Source organism: Petaurus breviceps, unplaced genomic scaffold (genome assembly GCF_028583685.1).
Source record: "Petaurus breviceps papuanus isolate PSGF00001 unplaced genomic scaffold, PetGlider_PUasm1.0 221, whole genome shotgun sequence".
Lineage (NCBI taxonomy): Eukaryota > Metazoa > Chordata > Mammalia > Diprotodontia > Petauridae > Petaurus > Petaurus breviceps.
In genome coordinates, this window is record NW_027185877.1 from 981200 (window position 1) to 1003863 (window position 22664).

General features: G+C 35.3%; 1 protein-coding gene across 3 annotated transcripts in view; it reads left to right on the plus strand.

Moving 5' to 3' along the window:
• The window catches only part of PPFIA2 (PTPRF interacting protein alpha 2), a 737051-nt gene that overhangs the window by 234669 nt on the left and 479718 nt on the right, over positions 1-22664 (plus strand). The window contains exon 1 of one of the 3 annotated variants that reach the window (XM_069094787.1): positions 16733-17259. The exons of the other annotated variants lie outside the window; for them this stretch is intronic. Within the exon in view, the coding sequence (XP_068950888.1) occupies positions 17179-17259 (81 nt within the window). The 5' untranslated portion in view covers positions 16733-17178. Of the gene's footprint in view, positions 1-16732; positions 17260-22664 lie in introns of those variants that run through there. 3 annotated transcript variants of the gene reach the window in all.

Consider the following 22664-nt stretch of genomic DNA (forward strand, 5'->3'; position numbering starts at 1 on the left):
AAAATAGCTTTGTTTTTCCCAGTAAATTAGTGACCATTGGGTGAGAGAAGTCAAGTTAGGAAGGGTTTAAAGAGTAGGTTTGGAATGCTCCCTTCTGGCAGTGTGCTCAAATGGGTTTCTGGGTGGTAGCAAGCGTCCAGTGGTGATTACCAATTATATGACTTTTTCACCAACATAAAACAATATAGGTGGAGGAGCATAAAGTAATGATGGCCATTAAACTGGGCTGAGGATTAGCAGAGAATCAGCATTAGTTAAGAGAAGAAGACAAGGCAGTCAGGGATAGAAGTGGTTTAACAAATTTCTGAATTTAAGAGAAAATATGAATATTTATAGTTTTCTGATGGATTTGTATAGCATAGTATCCTTGGATACAGTTTCTCTCAATCCCATCAGTGATAATTAATTCCAAAAGCTGATAGCTTAGGGAAAATAATAGAAGTACATCTGTAATTTATCTTGACTTGAATAAAGCTCTTAATTCCATTCTGCATGCCACACTTGTCAGCATACTCCAAAAATGTAAATCGATCATATAATTTTAAATGTATAAATATCCAGCTAAAGAGTTATATTCAGGACAGCTTAATTATCAATAATTTACTGTCATTGTGAGGCCATGTGGCATGTCATGTGTTACTGTGATGAGTGTTAATCTCAATATTTGTTATAGTGCAATTAGTACTGGATGTAGAGTCATAAAATTTGGATTTGAATCTAAAACGTCCAATTTACTTATAGTATGAACCCAGGCAATCTATAAAAGTCAATGGTCAACCTAGATTGACGATGTAAAACATGCACAGAACTATGCCTAAAGGGCTATAAAAATGTACATACCCTTTGACCTAGCAATATCATTACCTGGTCTGTATCCCAAAGAGAAGAAAAAAAAAGAAAAGAACCTATATATGCAAAAATATTTATAGCAGCTCTTTTTATGTAGCAAAGAAATCGAAATTGAGGAAACACCCATCAACTGGAGAGTGGTTGAAGAAGTTGTGGTATATAATTGTAATGAAATACTATTGTGCTGTGAGAAATAATTAACAGAATCCTCTCAGAAAAACCTGGGAAGACTTACATGAACTGATGCAAAGTGAAATGAGCAGAATCAGGAGAGAATTGTACACAGTGCCTACAGTATTGTACAATGATGAGCTATGAATAGCTTAGCTATTCTCAGTAACACAATGATCAAGACAATTCTGAAAGGCCTATGATGAAAAATGCCACCCACTTACAGAGAATGAACTGATAGAATCCAAATTCAGGTCAAAGCAGACTGTTTTTTATTTATTTTTCTTTATTTTTTGTTTTCTTTCATGACATGATTAATATGGAAATCTGTTTTGCATGACTGAACATGTATAATATTTATCAAATTGCTTACCTCCTCAGTGACAGGGGAGGAAAGAGATGGTGGGAAAAAAATTTGGAACTCAAAATTAAAAAAAAAAGTTTTAAATTGTTTTTACATGTAATTGGGGAAAAAATAAAATATTAAAAAAATTAAATGCTCAGGTCTGCTACTCAGAAGACTCCTGAGTGAAGAAATAAAAACACAAATTTGGAAATATTTAACAAAATAAATGAAAAATATAATAAAATACAGATAAAATTAATGTGTTGTTTTCTAAGTTACGTAGTTGACCCCATTTCTGTCTGAGTTTGACATTATGGGACTACATAACCTCAAAAGTCTCTTCTATCTCTAAACCTTAATGTGATGTCATTGGACTCAGTTTATATTCACTTTGAAACGGAAGATGGTCAAGGGTCTAAAAGTAACATTATGTGGAAAATATTTCTATACTTAGACCACCTGCAACCTTGTGCTATCAAGACAAAAGGATTTGTCTCCACTCAAGCTTGAATAGAACATAGTGGGCTTCCCCACTTTAGATTAAATTCCTTCTAAGACTTGGTAGGGTATGACCAAGATCAGGAGAGTTAAAGTAATCTCATTATCATTAATGTCCTTCAAGAAAACTGAACCTTTTAAAATGAGGAATTTAGAAAAAGGGGAGAGCTTCTAATTCTTCCCTAAGATATTAGTTATTAATAACCATTTCTAACAGTACAGTGGTTGGCACATAGTAGATTATATATAAATGATAGCTATTATTATTACCAATTGAATCCAATAGCCCATGTGGATTTCTGCACCCATTTTGCATCCATTTCTGCAAAGAAAGGAAGAAGGTAGATTTCCTTATCTCTTGAGGAGTAGGCATCAGTTTGTTGTTGCCATGTTGTATGGCCATTTACACAGCCATAATTTGTTCTGCCTCTTCAACCCTGTCTCATAGAACACCTGGATTTCTTCTATGTTTAGCACAGACAACTTTCTATGGGACACTTTTCCCAGTCTCCCCATCTTCTGCTGTTACTCTACCTCCTATGTCCTCTATATGTAAATTGTATGAAAAATTTGTGTATGTGTTGTGTCTTCCATTAGAATGTAAGCTTCCTTGAGGGAAGGGACTATTTTTTGCCTAAGTATTTCCATGTCTTAGCCTAATACCTATTGATTATCATTGTACATATTGTTTTCATTTTGCATTGATTCAAATTGGTTGAAAATTCTTTCTTCATAGTCATAATTTCTCAATGCACAATATTACTTCATTATGTTTATTCATTAATTTGTTTAACCTTTCTCCAAGTAATCCACATTTACTATTTCCAGTTCTTTGCTGCTTCAAAAAGTCTGCTTTTGTTGTGAAAACAAACACTAACACCAATAATCTTAGGAAAGTTAGTTAACCACTATGGAACTCAGTTTTCTCATCAGTAAAATGAATGGGTTGTATTAGATGGCTTCTGAATTCTCTTCCAGCTGTGAATCTCTTGTACACTAAGAATTAATTACAAATACACAGGGCCCAAGGTGGGGAAGAGGAGAATAATAAGAATTTATATAGCAATTATTATGTACCTGGTACTGTGCTAAGCACTTTACAAATGTTATATCATTTGATCCTCAGAACAATCCTGCAGTGTAGGTGCCCAGCATTGCATGCCCACATCAAAGAAGTTGTTCTATGCGAGCAAAATAGAAATGCAATAACTCAAAAGAAATGTGAGATATTCAGATTTAGACATCTCCAGTCCAAATGTTTGTATGGATTATTTGTGCCTGACCTGTGTTAGAGGCTTCTGAGCTATTACTGCTCTGATTGGCCACAATCAGACACTCTGTACCTTGACCCCAACATAGCAATGCTATTTTGGTTCTCTTCAAGAATGAAAGACAACCATTAGTAGACCTATTTTATATTTGAGGAAATTGAGACAGAGACTAAGTGACATGCTCAGAATCACGCAATAGCATATGCCTGAGACTTGATTTGAACTCAGATCTTCACTCCAGTCCCATTTCTCTATCACTGCATCACATAGCTACCCCTCATCACCTAAATATTCTGGTAACAGACAATATGAATTCTAAGAGTTTCAAGTACCATATAGGATTTCACAAGTAGTTATAATGAGGATAGAACAGGAAGGCATTTTTTTTCTACTTCTTACCTAAGGTAAGAATGTTAGTGAGGTTTTAAAGATACGAGGCAGAGTAGAAAGAAATGTGTATTTGGAGCTAGCACTTAGTAGCAATGCTCCTGAGACATATCACTTCACATTTCTGAGACTTAATATCTTCATCTGTTAAATAGGGATACTAAAAATAGCTCACAGTTGTGAAATGAGATAACATGTGTAAAATTTTTTGTAATGTTTAAAGTATTATATAAATGCTACCTATCATTATTATTACTCAAAATTTTGAATCATCTTTCTGCATAATGTTTGGCTGCCATATCTGTCTTTTTGATGACTAAGTAAAGTGTTTTTGGTCTCCTTGTTTATGGATACCAAAATGATTCCCTGATGGATTTATATCAAGAAAACTTTTATGTGAAATTAATGTAGTCTGCATCTATGTCCTTTCTTCTATCCATATCTTCTTTTAATCATTATTAACTAATTTGAATAGGTCAGGATTTATTTGCTTATATTTTATGTAAGTTTTTTTTCACTTCATTTTTATTCTTCTATCTTTGTACTAATTTAGATCTTTGCTATAAAAAGTCAGTACAGAGATAGCTGATTCAGGAATAACTCCCACATCAGAAATGAGTCATTTCTTATATGTTAAAATAAACAATGCCATTTTTTTGCTATTTGGTTTTGGACAAGTCTAGAGCCTACCAACTCTTTTCTCAAATAAAGTATTCATGACATGCATTCATTTATTTACAGGTTTCTATGTAGCCTTCATTCACTTATCTCATTCCTTGTGCTTGATTCATATATTGTTTCCTCTACTAACCTTTTCCTAAATTTGCATTGAAGTCACTGGATATCATGTTATATAAATTAATTTAGAGAGATTTCTTGTATTCTTTGAAGTAATTTTCTACCTTTTCATCTTTTATTATAGATATCAGGGGAGAAACTATTTTTTCATGATGTTATCTTTAAAAATGATTATTATAAACACTTCAATGTAAGATGATTAAATATTCCCAAAATGATATTTATTGTTGCCTAGGGGTACTCAATTCAATTCAGCCCTCTTGTTTATCTATCTGCCTATCCAAGGGGAACTTGCAGTCCATCATTCAGTTGTGTGACACATTATTGCTTTCCTATGGTTTCATTTATTGCAAATTTCAATATGATATGAGAAATTGCTCTTTTACTGCATCTACTTGTTGGTCATTGGAGAAAGGATCTCATCTCTGGAGCTCATATTTGGAATATTGACAGCTAAATTAAAGTTTATAGGTGGTCCAAAACTATGTGAGAGTTTAACACATCCCCATTTCCCACAACTCTGCCATCATCTCCACAACAGTAGGTGAGGTCTGTACTGAATTGAACATCATCCAAATGTTCTTCATTTCATGAGTTGCTATTGCCAAATAATCCTTCAACGAAAAACCAAAAAATTACATACCTAAATTAATTAGGCTCAAAAAGAGGACTCCATATGTGGTCACAGCCATACTGGAATGCTTTTCAACATTTTCAACATTGTCAGATCTTGGATTATACCAACATTATAATTAAGAACAGAGGGTCATCAAAACATTATAATGAAGTATCAGTGTTGGATTTTTATGGAGAAGACATAAAAGTAAAAACATTTAAAAATTACCAATTAATAATTAATTATAACTTCAGAGAAATTTTTATATACATACACACCCATATGTGAACTTCTGAACATTAAGCACTTAACTTCTTCAGGGATACATGATTTCATTAGTATAAGTTACTTCTCCACCAATGTAAGCCATACCCCCTATCTATCTTGGTCATTTTCCATAGTTGCCATAGCCAAAAATAATTGTCACCTCACATCCAGGTTGATAATTAGTTTTCCCAAACTTAAGTAGTCTTGTCCTTGGCCAACAGAAGTAAATTCTCTTACTGGACTCTCTTACTCTCAAAAGCCTTTCCAGTTTGGTAGATCTGCCATATCCTCTGGAACTAGACTAGGATGAAGCATTGTCATAGGCTATCCAAATTTAAGGGCTACAGTTTTCCTAGCCTGACCCTTCAAACTAGGAAAGGAACATATGATCATTAGGATAGGGTTCTAACTTTAGAGAAAAGAAAGGGGCCTTAGATATCATCTAGTCTCACCCATTTATTTTACATATCATGCAACCAAAGCCCAGATAGGTTAAATTACTTGTCTGAGATGGGGCTGACAGTACATTTAGTGATCTTTCTTCTTCCTCAAGCTGCCTTGCAGAGATGCAGTTTGAACAAAAAATGTTTAGAATGATCTCTCATCATACCACAACTGTATAGAAATTTCTTCATTTGAATTTTATCCATTTGGATAAAATTCTTGTGTTTCTGTGAATAAATGCATATTTTCTTAAGAAGGACAATATAATTAGCAACTTTTATCCATTAGTGCTTTTCAAACACAACTCAACTTTACATAATGTTTCAGAGTGGTTTCACAGCAAAAACCCCATGAGAGAATTAATGCAAGTATAATTATCCCCATTTGCTGATGGGGAAACCTCCTCAAATTGAGTTAAGTAGCTTTCCTAAAACTACTCAGTATGTGAAAGAAATAAAACTTAAATTCAAGTCATTTTATTGAAAATTCAGGATACTTTCTGTAACATGACACTGACTCATGATTTAAGAGGTAGTAACCTAGCAAGGCTTACAGAAAAAATGAATTGATAAATTAATCTATAAATATTTGTTAAATTCTAATTCTACATCCAGAACAGTCCTGAAGGCTTCTGGGTACTACAGCACAGGTACAAGGCATAGTCAATGTACTCAAGGCGTAAATTCTTATTGGAGGGATAAGACTAGCATGGGTAGAAGAAAAGCAAACACTTGGATAAAAGTTCCAAAGAGACAAATTTAGCCTTGTTATCAGTTGGGGGGAAAAACTTTCTAACAATTAAAGCTGTTGACAATACAAACAGGCTCTTTAAAGAAGTGGTAGATTGGTCCTCCTTGGATGTCTTGGAGCAGAGGCTGAACAACCTCTTGTAGGATGTGTTACAGTGGGTTTCTTTTGTGTACAAATTGGAAAAGATGGCTTTGAAAGTCTCTTCCAACTTTTATTCTGTGATTCTACAACAAGAATTCAGTTGTCGGTTTCAAGAGACATTACTGTAAAAGAATGGAAAATGGTCATAGTCTATCTTTTTTTTCTCCCCAAAGTACATCTCTTTCCCCTTCCATGGCTAGGATGTGTGTGGGGGAGGTGAGGGGGAAGGACATAAGGAGACAAGTAGCAGAGAAAATTAATAAAAAATAAGATCGTCCAGAAGACAAATTAATGTCTACTTTGTGATTTTCCCATAAATGACCCTATTTTTGTCTATCAAGTTTAAATATATAGCATCAACCTTTAAACTCTCAAGTGTTTTTTTTTTTATCTATTTCTTTTTGTCATGCTGTATTGAATAAAAAAACCTTCCTCACAGTGAGGAAGACCTGATATCAAATCCTATCTCACACATACTAGTTGTGTGATCCTGTATCCCAGTCAACTCTCTAAGACTAAAAGCTGCAGAGTATTAGCTGATCTGCATTGTTAGAGAGAGTTTCCTCAGCCCGGCCTCTCAATATTCATAAAAATTATAGTTTCAGACAAAGGGGACTTCATTTCATATCCTGGAACTGGGAAAAATTTAAGTAATACTGATTATGGGGTACAACAGTGAGATTAGCAGAGGTCAGTGTCAATGTGCCATTACTTGTGATCCTTTCTCTGATCCATTTCATTCCTTTCCTCTAAAATGTGACAAAATGTTCAGCACAAGGTGAAACTAGATAAACAACATTAAATCTAATTTAAAACTTTATAATTGCATTTGTGGTGATGTCTTGATCCTCCCTCCCCCCCACCCCAAAAAAAACCCTCTTTTCTTTTTCTGTGTTACTGTGTTTTTGGAATGAACTCATTGCAAAAAAAGGTACTTATTGCATTTATCTACATCATGATAAATGAATGGAAAATTGTTTTTATGTGGTGTTTTTGTTAGCATTTCATTTAAGAGGTAACAGAATTCTGTTATAAGTAAAACTTTTACCTATGTATTTTCTTCATGGATAAAATGCAGAAACAAAAAGGATTTTATTATGGTTGATAGGGAAATTCCTCAGGGCAAAAAAAAGTGTAACTAGAATTTTAAAAATTCCAGGATTTTCAGTGGCATTGGTCTTTGATCATATTTATGATCTGATATATCCTGAAGCTATTCCTTGGACCAGTATAAAAGTTTAAGTAATTTAGGCAACCCTAGCAGGTAAGTAAGCAAAAAAAATTTTTTAAGCATGTATTTTTGTTTTTTAATACATTGGCATTTGTTGCCACAAAGTCACAAATTCTATATTCTGCAGTCAAGTTAAACGTATTGTTGTAAACTCCTTTGGACGGTATAATCTAGGGGGCACAATTTTCAAACCTTGCCTAAGGCACCTAGATGCCTCCAGCTAACATTATACGAGAACAGATAAATCTATGAACAAGGAAATAGTTTGAAAAAATAGGGGGAGGAGGGGAACCACTGAATGAGGGTAAAAGGAGAAAGAAAAATATTTTTCGTATGACTGTCAGCATGGAGGGGAAGAGGGGAGTCTGATTTATTTATTTTCCTCTGTAAGGCTCGATGGCCAAGAATGAGTTGTTTAGTATAAGCTATTGTGTGAGAGAATCTAAAAGGAACAAGAACTTATATATTAGTCATAAACTGAATTGTCCTTAATTTTAATGTTATTTTATATGTTTGTCTTAAGAGCTATACTATATATGTGTGTGTGTGTGTGTGTGTGTATTTTTTTTTTTTGGTTTGATTAGTTTCCCTAATAATTACAGTGATAAAATAGAAACTCCTTAGGAAAAGACTTTAGCTCAGTACCTAGCAAACAGTAGGCACTAAATAAAGACTTTTTTGATATATAGCAAAGCAATAAATTCAACTTTCTGATTTGTTTTTTTAATCTCTGAATATTTAAGATCCTCAGTGTTTCAGTCTGGTTTCCATTATGCAAAGTAGAAGGTATTGGGTTTGAGGAAATATAAAGATGGTCTCGTTTGGTGTTTGGCCACTTAGCAGTTATTCCCTTGATAAAGCAAAAACACAATATATAGGTAATAGCCATTTAGTTACATAAAGTTGTTGTTGATCTTTAGCAATAAAGCATTTTATTTATCTAGAAGCAAGCTGGGGTCTCCTAATGCTTAACAGTCTCTGCTTGCCTCCTGGGATTCTCAAATTCCATTCCTGTAGTAAACCTCTTTTGAGAGGGATATTTAATGAGAGGTTCCAATTCAGTTTCTCCTAGTTAATTTACTTAATCCTTATTCACCCAAATATGAACAGAAAGCTGAAACCATTTGGGGAGTTTGTTACCAAAAAGAAAAGTGGAAAACACTGTCAAAAAAAAGAAAAAGAAAAAAAGGAAATCATAGAATGTAGCAGTTAACATGGAGATCGTTTTACTGCATTTGCTGGTTATTCATTCCTTTCCCCAAAACACCTAACAATAAGCAATTAATTAGTCTCCATGTGCAGATTCCATGAGTGGGACTCACTGTCTTCTTTCAACCTGACTGAGTTTTTAGTTAAGCCAGATGTACCTATTTCTCCACACTCTACCATGCTGTTTTTCTTCTTTGTTTTGTTGAGTATTAGACAACCTACTGCCAATAAGGTCCATAATGGAACTTCTTGTTCCATTATTACTTCTCTCCCTTTTTCATTATATAGTGAAAAAGTCTTTCATTATATAGTGGGGGGAAAGTGACTTCACATCTTAGCTCTGTGACTTTGAGCTTTTCACTTCTACTCTGAGTCTCAATTTCCTTATCCGTAAGGTGTGACTTGGTGGCACAGTGGACAGAGTGTCAGGCCTGAAGTCAGGAAGACTAATCTTCCTGAGTTCAATTCTGGCCTCAGACAGTTACTAGCTGTGTGACTCTGGACAGGTCACTTAACCCTGTTCACCTCAGTTCCTCATATGCAAAATGAGCTTGAGAAGGAAATGGCAAACCACTCCAGTATCGTTACCAAAAAAATCCCACATGGGGTCACAAAGAGTCAGCCATAATTGAAATGACTGAACAACAACAAGGTGAGATAATAAAACATGCCGTGTTTAAGTCACAGTGTTATGAAAAGTAAAAGGCATAACTTGCATAAAGAGTATTACATTATCATATACTATATAAATGTCAAATATTATTGGCTTCTCTTTAAAAAAGATCTAAATATCCATTCTTTACTAAATAGCATTGCTATGGGGAAAATTCTAATTTAATGCCTATATGTAACTATACTGATTGATTATCTCCCTTTCTTCAGACTATATGTATACTATAGTTTTGTGGGGTTCTTTTTAGAATGATGGTGGAAGGATATATAGAATTTTGTGATGTCTATTAAGAACCCTTGTTTTTAAACAATTGTGAAACAATACTTAAGAATATCTCTCTCTTCCTCTCCCTCCCACCTTCCCTCCCACTTTCTCCCTCTCTCTCTCTCCCCGCTTCTTCCTTCCTTTCTTACCTCACTTACCTCCTCTGCTGTCTCTCCTCTTTCTTTGCATTTCCTATAGGATAACATTGATTTTAGATAGTTTTGGTATAGTACATCAGATGCTTTCTGAAAAATGCGTTCTATGACAAACAAATTTTAAGCTTCAGAATATTTCTTCCATTTTTAGCTGCAACTTGGATTTTTTTCTACTTTATTTCCATTCCTTTATATAAGATTTCAAGAGTTTGATATTAAGATTCTCTGAATCTATGTATTCATTTGGATTCTGTTGTTAAAAATAAATTTCAAGAGGCATTTGGTTATCTTTTATATGAAATGATTCAAATGGGTATCCCAACTCCTATGAAAAATTGTAGACATTGCTTGAAATAAAAGAAAATCACCTTACCTTTTAAGGTTTTGAAACTTACATATGTTTTCTTCCTATGTTACAAGAATTGATTGAGTACTCCTACTCCTTGAAAGGTCACATGTAACACAGTAAAAATACTAAATAAAATTAACCATGTGATGACTTTGTTTAAAAGTGCATGTAGCATTCCATATCTGTAGCCACTCCTACCTCTTTTTTTTCATTAAGAGAAATCTATTCTTTTTCTCTTTCTAACCTCAATGGGAAAAGAAAGACAAATTCTTTGTAACAAATATGCATATTTAAGCAAAATAACTTCTCTTGTAGATTGTACCTAAACAAGATAAGTAAGATAGGTACTTAGGTCTTTCATTATTATGATTGTACATATGGGAAAACTGAGTTCTGAAGAAGTTATGTATTTAGCCCATGGCCATGTAGCAGGAGGGAGGTCGTTGAAATTTGAATTTGTCTTTTCCCAACTCCAAGTTTAGTACTTTACTGAATACACCATGTTTCTAGTCTTTATGATGTGACACATAAGCCTCTTATAACATGGTGTGAAATAAATTATGAGTACATAAGAGATGCAATGTATTAGTTAAGATAACAGCAAAGACAAATAATTTCGAATTGGAGGTTGGATTTTTAAAAGCAGAGGTGAGCATGGGGGAGGAATACATTATAGCTACATTTTGCATCTCTGCTGATCATGTCAGGACAAAAGATTCAGAGCTGGAAAAATGGCATGAGAGTCTGTGAAAAGAAAGGGAAAAGTTTAAGTAATGGCTTTTGGGTAGTACTTTGCAGCTGGGAACAGGATGTGTTAATCTTTTGAAATAGGCAGTAAGTTAGAAACTAATTTCAAATATATAAGCTCATGAAGCTGCTTGCTTTTTGTTTTATTGCCATCTCAAAATGTTGGCCAAAATTTAAAAGTATAAAATTTGTACAAGTGCAAAATGTGGGTGGACATAGCTAGAAAGCAATTTAAGTTAAAAATTTGAATAGTTAACTCATTATGAGTCAGTATCCTGTGAAGTGCCAAAGAAACTAATACCATCTTGTGCTATGTTAATAGAGATATCATGTCTAGAGCTAGGAGACTGATTGTCCTGTAGGACTTTGCTGTGATGGGGCCACATCTGGAGTATGTCCTATGCGTCATAGTCTAAAGATTCCTTGATGAGTTAAAGTACTTACAAAGGAGATTTCACCAAACATTTATCAAGGATCTAGTGTGCAAGCAATGCTGCATCCTAGTTTTGGAGAGAGATACAAAGTTAAAGTGAAATATAGTCCTTACTCTTAAGATAATTCCAAGTATTGACTTGATGTGGTGAATTGAGTATTGGACCTGGAGCTAGAAGACCAGAGTTAAACTCTTGTGTCAGAAATCTAGTGGCTCTGTGACCTGGGCAAGTCACTTAACTTTTCTCAATGATGAAGATAACAAAATCAGGTCTTTATAAAGAAAGCACTTTAAAAGTACAAAATGATCAGTATATTCGATCACCTTTGATTCTTACAAGAACATTCTTTGGTATGTGTAATAGATAATAGTATCCCAAATGAGAAAGGCATCTGGTGCCCAGGAAGGTCAAGTGCTTGCCTTTGGTCATGTTGCTAGTAAATGTGGTGTGGTAGTGGGGGAAAACTCAACACAGATCAGGAAGATAAATTAGAATTCTATCTCACTAGTCCAGGAGGCTATAAATACATGAACTAGGATTTTTGGCTGTTTACGTAGAGAAGTGTAAGAGATAAGAAAATAAAAATAAAAACAATAAGAGTCAAAACAGACTCAGCCACTGTTCTTGCACATGGTGTGTCTTCTCCTTCTTGCCCAATATATGATGCAATCTAGGTATAAGTGTGGTTACACTGGGAGGTTGGGTGAAAGGGTTTTGCATTTTTCTCAAGCAACTTCTGATGTTTAGTCCAGAACACTTTCTAACTGCTCTGAAGGGTCGGGTCTGGTGGAGAAATAGAATTTGGGAGCGTACACATCTGGGCAAGAAATGAGATAATGTTTGCTATTGTAAGTGAAGGAGGTTGGGTGATTGTGTGAGAGATAAGGGAAGAAATCTCTCCCCAGGGAGGGTAGAATGCAACCTATTTTCCCACTCATCAGCTTTTTGATAGTACACTTTTTGTGGTCATGTTGTGGACATTCATAGATCTGGTGTCCCACATTGAGAACTCCTATTCTGGACAAATAAGTTATCTTTTCTGATACCTTAACTCCTGGTTTGCCATTTTCTTCTCCAGCTTATTTTTACAGATGAGGAAACTGAGACCAACAGGGTAAAGTGACTTATCCAAGGTCACACAGCTTATAAATGTGTGAGGTCATATTTGAACTGAGGTCAACAGTGTTAAGTGACTTATCCAAGGTCACACAGCTAGTTATTGTGCGAGGCCAGATTTGAATTCAGGGAGATGAGTCTTCCTGACTCTTGGCCTGGTGCTGTATCCCCTGTACCATTTAGCTGCCCCAAATTAAGTCCTTGCTCTCTTCGTTCTGGGGATCACAAAAGCAAAAATGAAACTGTCTCTGCCATCAGGAAATGTGCTAGCTGCTGTTTGTTTGGATGTAGATTTGTTTCTTATTGGCAAAATCAAGGAAGCAAGATGAGGTTTTTAAAATATTGTTTAGAGTTTTTGTTCATTCAGAGTAAGGGGCAGATTCTAGCTAAATTTAAAAAAATAGCTATCAGGACTAGACCTATGATTTCCTCTGTAGGGATTAGGCAATTCACTTTACTAGTCAAGGTCGGTACCTTCTTTGAGATGTATTATCTTAGAGGCTGAGAGGTGGCACAGTGAATAGAGCACAGGTCCTGACATCAGGAGGACGTGGGTTCAAATTTGACCTCAGACACTTGACATTTAACTAGCTATATGACCTTGGGCAAGTCACTTAATCCCAATTTCCTTGCCTTCCCCCCTCAGGAAAAAAAAAAGAAAAGAAAAGAAATGTGTTATCTTAGACATTACAGTGAATAGATTTACACAGCCTTAGAGGTAGATTTTGAAAATAGTTTCTCTTCCAAGGCTGGATTTCTATCCACTCTGCCCTGCTAACACTCATACATACAGACACACACATACCCACACATGTGCACAGTATGCACACATGTATACATGCATGCATGCACACACATGCATGTATGTACACAAAATATGCACACCATTTATAGTGATTGCAGAGTTCTTTACATGCATCATGTGTCATCTGGGTCTCCCAACAATCCTGTCAAGGAGTTACTAAAACTTTCCTTATCCCCCTTCCAGAAATGAGGAAACTGGATCTCAGAGAGCTTCAATAAGTTGCCCCTGATGTAAATGTCATGAGGTAAATTGATAAATGTCAGAGGCAGAATTTGAACCCCGATTTTTTGCCTACTAGGAGGTCTTTGTTTTGTGATAAAGAACCCTCCCTTCCCAAATCAATTACTCTACATTCTGCCTTCTTATTTTGTACACAACTCCTCAGAGAAGTGGCTTACCTATGTTAACCAACTGTCTGTGGACCAGATGAGTAGCTTCTTCTCAGAAACACTGAGAAAATATGGTCTAGAGAGTTTTCCATTTTGAAAGGTTTGATTAGATTTATGAAAACCTGGCAATTATGTGGGGACAAAAGGTGGCCAAGGAGACTCTGAAATTAGCAAGTTAAAAAAATTGTGTCTACATTGTTGATGTGTCTAATAGTCCTCAGTCTGTTTGGCCAAATAAAGACAATTGTGCACATGCTTTGAGTGGCATTCCATTTATTTAACTGAATGCTAGTTGACTATTAAAAGAGTGGGGAGGGGGATGAAGGATTGGGAAAACAATGGAGTGCGAGGGTATTATACAGTTATAGCAAAGAACAAGGTTACTTAACTTCCATTCAAGAAACAATAATGACCTATGGAAGGACATACTAGGGAAGGGGGATGAAATTAAATCATGTACTTAGAACTTTTGTCTGACATTCCTCTGCTGTTAATTTGTATTGCCTTGTTTTGGTTCTTGATGTCTGTCCTAGGCAATGACAATAGCTGAAATTACTTTCTCTCTTTTATTTAATTCCTACTTCAGAGAGATTGGTGTTGTTATTAGAATAGGAGGTGATGTCTGGTCCTCTGTCTTGTTTCACTTGCCCCTGAGACTTTGCTAGCTAGTTATATGAGTAGTCAAATAAGCTAACTTCTCAGAGCCCTGAGACTTTTGTTGTCTCAGGTGTATCTGATTCTTTGTGACCCCATTAAGGTTTTCTTGGCAAAAATACCAGAGTGGTTTAATTTGATTTTTCCTTCTCCACTTCATTTTACCAACGGAGGCAAAGAGGGTTAAGTGACTTGCTCAGGGTCACACAACGAGTAAGTGTCTGAGTCCAGATTAGAACTCAGGAAGATCAATAATCCTGACTCCAGACCAAGCACTCTATCCACTCCACCACCTAGTTACCCTATGAAACCACACATCCTATGTGTGACTGCTCATTCAGAGACTAAAATAGCACAGTCAATGGACTCCTGGAACTTTGATGCAAGATCAATATTTATATCAATGATAAAGACAATATAATCTGAAAAAGAATGCAGTAGGAAAGAGATCATTTAGGAGGTGACTTTATTATCAGCTGGTTTATTATCAGAGGGCAAACAACTATTCCTCTCTCAGAGGGCAGAGTATTTTTTATTCAGAGGAAAAACATAATGTTAGAGAACTTGGACTTTTCTGTCTTTCCCAATAATATAGTAAATACCATGCCCATTTCCCTAATTAACTGAACGAAGACATTGTCTTTATGGTATTTACCAATGTAAAATTCTAGTGGAATTTTTAAAGTATATTTTTAAAAGACCTTATGATAGCATCACTTGACATATGAGATTCAAACCAGTCTCGACTACTTCACATTCCTTGATTCTCTAGGGTGGATAATCTCTTATAGGAAATATTGTCTCCCTCCCAAATTTGCCTTCCCTTAGTCTCCACCTTGGAAAATGTGTAAATGGAACATTTATTTTTGCCACTAAAAGGTGCCAAGTGATTTGAATATGATCTTTAATGTTTTCCTACTGACTGAATACACTCTGGGTTAACTTGGGTGTTGGAACATTGCTCGCTGTGTAGAACACTTGTCTGAAAATAGTATTTTAAGATTTTATGAAAACTTTCTTATACCTAAGAAATCTCTTGAAACAGCAATAGCAAGAGTTTTTGTCTTGGGTCTGTGGAAGACTTATGGGAAAACCTGAATGAGATTTGGACAGGATGAGGTGTGGTGGGGTTGTTATCTGTGTTGATGGCAAGACTACCCATATCAGAGAGACATCATGGACCCTAAAAGGTACAAAGTTTTAAACTTTCAAGAGTTTTGATTTCTGTAAGTAAATGATACTTTGTTAGTGTTGTGAAAACAATACAGTGATTATAAGGCTGCTTATCAGTGGTTCTTAAGTTGGGGTCCTTCCACATTTTTAATACATTTTAATAACTACATTTTGGTATCATTGATGTGTCTTATAATCCTATGCATTTTGGTTATTTGATTAAATATATAAATTGGCACCTAAAAACCTTATTCTGAGATGATCATAGGCTTCATTAAACTGCTAAACAGAGTCCGTCCTGCACACACACACATACACACACACACACACACACACACACACACATAAAGATTAAGAACATTTGCACTAATGTTTTTAAAAGAAAAGGCAGGTTAAATGATTGATAATTCACAGTATCATAATTTTAGAGCTGAGAAGAATGAGAAGGTATCTAGTACAACCCTCTGATTTTGCAAATCAAGATATTGAGATCAAATGAAATGAAATGACTTGCCCAGGGTCACACAGACAGGAAATGACAGAGGAATATTTGCATAGGAGAGGGAGATAATAAAATATGATCTTAGCTTATAAAAAGTTTGCAGCACGTGGAGCTCAGAAAAACACAGCTTACTCCGTGTGTGTATGTTTATGCATTTTGTATTGAAAAACATCCTAGATACTTTATACAGTTATTTAATTGCTAAACTTTACAATTTCCTACACATTAATCTACCTTGATTTATTTTGTACTATAAATATTGAATTTGAAGATGTGGTTTTTTATAGCATTAATGGGAAAATAATACAATGATCTTGTCATTAATGAACAGGAAACAAAGGCAGAAAGAACAAGATGTGTCCAGAAATATAATGGATACAAATCATTTGTTGTTTATACACTGCTTTAAATATACTAGGACTCATGCTTCAGGCTAGTCAGAAGAGGTCCTCTGTATTACACTGTGCATGCTTGCCTGAAATGAAACTGTATGTTATTGGTTAACCAGGATATTTAGCATAATCACTCTGCTAGACTGGTGGAGGGAGGTGATTATCACTGAGAACAGATGGGCAGGTCCAAAGCATTGCCAGATTCTGAAAAGCTCTATTTATCGTTGGTTCTAGCTTTCTTTCCTTCCGTGCTCCTCATTTTATGTCTGTAGATGTGATGGGTTTGCTGTTTATTTATTTATTTTCCATGAATGTTCCAAAGAAGTAGTTGAACTACAAAGGTCGCTGCCTGGTGACCTTCCAGATGAGCTCTGAAACGTAGGAGTGAGGGATTCAAAATGTTCTTGCCGTGAATATCTGGAAGGATGGGGCAGATTTCATTTTATACTGTAGCGTCCCTAAATGCATGAGAGGATTTATCTGTGTGCTTTGTGCTCTGCTCTGCATCTGGAGCTCCTTGTGGATCTTACTGTCTTGAGGATCAGAAATGATTTTCTCGGATATGAACACCGTTCCTGGCTCCCCTAAAGTGCATCCTCCTAACGGGACGCGGTTTTATACTTTTCAAGTAAGTGTGCTTTATGAATTTCAGTCCTTAAGAAGTTCAAATGAAGTTAAAAAAAAACCTTTTAATAAAGGGAAGAAGAAAAGGATGAAAAACTGCTAAGTGTGAAGTTTTAGAAAAGGAGATTTGAAATTGATCATGTTCCAGGCAGTTCACTTTGTTCATTAGAATAGTATTCACTTTCTCACTGAAGAGTGTTGAAATGATATAAGCACTTAAACTAAATCAAACTCGGATCGCATTTTTTTTAGGCAAGATAATTTTCCTTAAAGCCTTATTAGACATGATTTGTTTTGTAATGTCAGCCATAAACATGTTGTTGTCCCTGATGAGTATTTGATAGGCACTTTCTTACAAAAGAAACGAAGTGAGTAGGATGAAAAAAAGTGAAACTTTGTAAACTATTTATTAGACTTGGAGAAAACCGTGACTGTCTCTATATCTGTAGCTCAACACCTTACCTGATGTTTTACATTAATTAAGATATGTGGCTGAGTATATGTTAAAACTTTATTAAGATTTTCATTTTGTCCAGCAATGTAGATGCTCACTGAGCCAAAGGCTTTGCTGTGCTATCAAAAGGGTCAAAGTGATTTATATGAATGTGAAATGAAAAGCAATCACCTACTGTCTGCATTTCAAAAGTATTTGCATAAACAGAATCATCAGTCTGCCAGAGAGGCAAACCTGTATCAAAGCTGAACAAACCTCCCCCTTTTATTTTCTTCCTTAAATTAGATCTTTCAGTACTAAAATTTTCATTTAATTTAGACACACAATTATTAAAAACAAATTTTAAAAAATCTTTCCTCCCCCCTAGTCCATTGTGAGATTAATAAAAATCTCCCTTACCTTGATTTACTTTATTTCAGTAAATGTCAACAAGACATGAAATATGAAAGTCTAGATAGAATAACTTGCATTCACAGAGCTAATGAGAGAATTTCAACTTGTGAAATAAAGACTGGAAAAGTACATGTCTCCTTTGTTGTTCCCACTGAGCTTCAAAAATTTTGAGTCCTACATATAATTATTCTTTGCCCCTCTGCCCCCATGGCTACTCCCCTCCACTTTCCCTTTTTATACTACTATTTTTAATCATGCTCTGCTTGCTGGCTTTACACTGATGTCTGCTGATAGTGGAAGGCTGTGCTGTTGAAGTGTATATTCTCACCATTTCCTGTGGTGATGGGCATAGCATGGCAGTGATTCAGAAAGGCAGGTGCCCTGGGGCTGGCTTTCTTCTGAAGGACTACTTTTTGCTTCTCACCCTGAAATACTAGTGTTGTTTGCTATATCCTGTACTTAGAATCTAGTTCAATTTTCTGTTGCTCAGTCATCACACAGCCTTGTTACTGTGACTTATGTATCAGATTTCTTCTTTTTTTTGGGGGGGGTAGGATGAGGGAGAATGGAAGAAGAGAGGGAATAATGTCCTTTTGTATATAATGTGTTATACATGACTCCCACATTTTTTCTTGAACAAGTTCATGCCAAAGCTCAGAGATTTCAAATATAACTTCAAATTGGCAAGAAGTTATTTGTTCTTCTACTGTTTTCTGTTTATCTATAGATTGGTGTTTGATCCTAAGAAGCTTGACAATGTCTGAAATTAGAGACTGACTTTATAGTGTTTACATACTTGGGGGGTGGGGCAAAGTAGAGGAAGGCTGCTTTTCTGCTTGGATAAGTCCACTGCTTTATTTCTGATGGAAATGAAGAACTGCAATTGTCTTCCTTTTGTTTGTGTATTCTCTATGATGGGTTTGTCACAAGGAATCTTTAATTAGAATGCTGTAATAAGAAAGGTGATACTATTTCATAAACTGATTAGCTATAGTTAATCTAAAAGGTATCTTAGAAACAGTATTTCATTAAGTTTAAAAATGAAATTTTTCTGTTCAGATGGTTGTTAGCCTTACAGAAACTCAGCATCAAAAATTTGGGGTGAAACCATGGTCTTTGGAATTACTCCTTTTGAAATCTAACACAGAAGTTATCTTTTGCAATCAGCCAATGTAGGTTAGTAAAAATGAGATTGGGCTTCAGTTGTCTGTGATTGAATAATCAGAATATCTTTCCATTATTTTGATGAAATTGCACTTTCTTTAAGCTAAAGAAGAATAAAGCTTAAAAGTTTAAAATGGAGGTGAGGAATTTAAATTTACTAAAACTAAAACATTTTTTAACCACATTTCCATTTTTAGTCAAACATTTTGACATACAGGCTTTTATGGAAATGAAGTGTGATATTTATAAAATTTCATGTAATCCTGTCTGAGTCAGTGTTTCCTTATTCATTTGTGATTTCTCATGGGTATATTACCCCCTTGATAATTTTATATGTATATGATTACAGCATAAAGATATGTTTGCTTGGATTCTCCTTCTCAGGGTTGCCTAGGATTGTAAATTTTGATGAGCTCTGATTTGAGAAGTTGTCTTCACTGAATTGCTTATCATAAATCTAAAGTGGGAAAAATTTCTTGAGCTTTGATGCCTAGATGTTTTTTTTATCACAGTAATTAAAATGAATGTGAGCATTAGAAGTTTATGATATGTAGAATTTTAGAGCAGAGTTATAACTTGGAATTTTTTTTCATACTGTGACCCTTGGTTCAGCTGTGTGTGTCGGGGGGGGGGGTATATCTGTATCATCTCAGCCCCATCACAGAGGTGGGGAACCTTAAGCCTCCAGGCTACATGTGGCCCTCTCTAGGTCCTCAAGTGTGGCCCTTTGACTGAATCATAATCCTCTTAATATAAGAATTTGTTCTTTAAAACTTGAACTCACCAAAAAAAAAAGCTGCACCCAAGAACCTAGAAGGCCACACGTGGCCTCAAGGCCACAGGTTCAGCACCCCTGAAGAAATTGTTGTGTCCCTGAGAGGGTTGCAGGGGAAGGCAGGTCCTCAGAGAGGGGAACCACAGCAGTGGGATCCTGGGAGTGGCAATCTGAAATGAACTGGTTATCCAGGGTCCCTCTTCATAGGATCATGGAAGAGATTGGGGGAAACTGGTCTCTTCATGGGGAGGAAATGTAGCTCCCAATATTTGTGCCCTGGGACAAATCTTCATGATCCAACCTGGGCTGTATCTCCATATGGAGCAAGAAGGCGCCTTAGAGATTATGTCCTATACACATTCATGCTTGTGGATATTTTTTTCAACTAAAAAGAAAATTAAGGAAATTGAAGCAAGTGTAATATTAAGATAAGTACAGTTATCCCTTCCACATTGCCACTTTCCCTATTATGATTTGAATATATTTCAAGTCAGCATAAGAAATTGAATGGGAATTTGGGGGGAGTCTTGTGAAAGCCACAAATGACACAGAAAACTTTTAGAAACCCAGAGATGAATAAAATATATGTATAGTATTGTATAATATCAACATATTTTATATTTTAACGCCATAATAATTCAGACTTCTTTTCTGGTATGAAGAGAGAGCCAAGTATTTTTACACAGGGTTTCCAAATTGTGAGGAGTGTCACACCTCTAACTGCTGTGATGGGGAAGGGATAACTATGTCAATTTTATGTCTGAGAAGTAAGGAGTCAGAAGTTATATTTGATATATTTAATTCTATTAGTTTTCTGTTGTTTTCCACAGTGGCAATGGATTAATTATCCAGATAAACTTAATGGCAAAATGATGTTTTTGTCTATTAATAAGTGTTACCATTCCCAGGGAATTTAAGATTTCATCTGTGATTTATGAGCATCTCAATATCTATAAGTCAGTGAATCCCCAGTAGTGGGAAGGAACAGAGAAAAAAGTGCTGTCTTGGTTGAAAGTCTTCCCATGCCCTTCAAATCACACCACTAAGAAGACAATCTCAGCTTTCTAAGAATCCCTCCATAGGAGAAAAGGAAACATTACATTAAATCAGTGTACTCGCCACGCATAAAAAGTCTTATTTTCATATATTTAATTATTTAACAATGTAATTCATTGTTTTAAAAATCAAGTGACTAAAACACTAAAATTCTGCTATTAAGAGAAAAAAAAACTATATACTTCATCTTTTGACCATGATGATATTCTCTCCTATAGAACCATATACTCTAACACTCCATTATTCCCCAAACCCTCATTGATATGGTTACTCCCACCTATGATGCAAATCTCTGCACATGCATTTATTCCCATCTCTTGTAACTCTGGTTCTTGTCTTTCCATAATCCCGATATAGCAAGTTCACCAGAGTGTGTCTGTGGTCTTCCTCGTACTCCTTTGACAAGATGAGGGCTCTAGTGGCACGTGTGGGCTGTCTGGTGCTTGGTAATTCACTTTTCTCATTACACAATTAGCCACTCTCCACCCCCATCCCCTACTCAGTCAATCTGTGGCATCCTGTGAACACTATAAGCACATATTAGTAGTGAATAAATAAACAGAAAAAGTTGTAGAGGAGATTTGTTTGTTCATCATTAAGCTTTTGTGCTTTATCTTTGAACTCTTCAGTATACATAACCATAATGGAAAGAAATCTAAGAAATAAGAACTCTGAATTTTGTGCCGGATAGTTTTTTATGGAAGCAAAATACAGAATCTTATTGTGAATTACTTTTTTATCCTTGAGAATTTCTTTATAAGTTCCTATGCTATATGCAAATTATTAATAGATGGTATATCTAAAAATGTTCCCTGTTCCCTCACACACAAATCATGAACCTTACTTGATGTGCATTTTTTCTCTTTGTAGTTGAGCCTGCATGTGGTCATGGAGTCAAGGCAGGGAACTGTGGTAGATGGGGTCATCTTGCTTACTCAATTTAGAATTAGCTCCCCCTTGTTCCGACCAGTGTTTAGGAGAAACATGAATTGGAGGAAAGACCTTTAGTAGAAATAGAGGTAGATCTATTGGCACTGCATTTCTTAGAGAAATAAATGGTATGGAGAGCAGTTTTTCTCTACAATCAATTTTTTTCTTTTCTTATTTTGTCATTTAATTGATATAAGAGGCTTCCAGTGAGAAATTCCTGTGAGAAATTCTCAGTGAAGATCAGAAAATTTTCTGCAACTAACAGTCTTAGAGACTTTCTTGGAGCCATTGAGAGGTTTGTTACCTTGCACAGGATGAGAGAGCCTTTGTGTGTTGAAATTAGGAGTTGGATCCAGCTTGGGGCCATTCCTCTAGCCAACAGACCACACTGCCCACACTGTGACTAATTTATACAAGATAAATATGAAGGATGCGTAGACAGATATGGACAATGATTCTGATGGGTTAAGAAGGCATGAATGGGTTGTAATCCAAAGGGAATTATCCTCATAAGATGATAATAATAAATACTTATAAAGCATTTACATATATCTATATAACTTTATATAATTCTATATATACACACATATACTTGTATAGATATATAAATGAATATATTTCAAGATAATTTTTATTT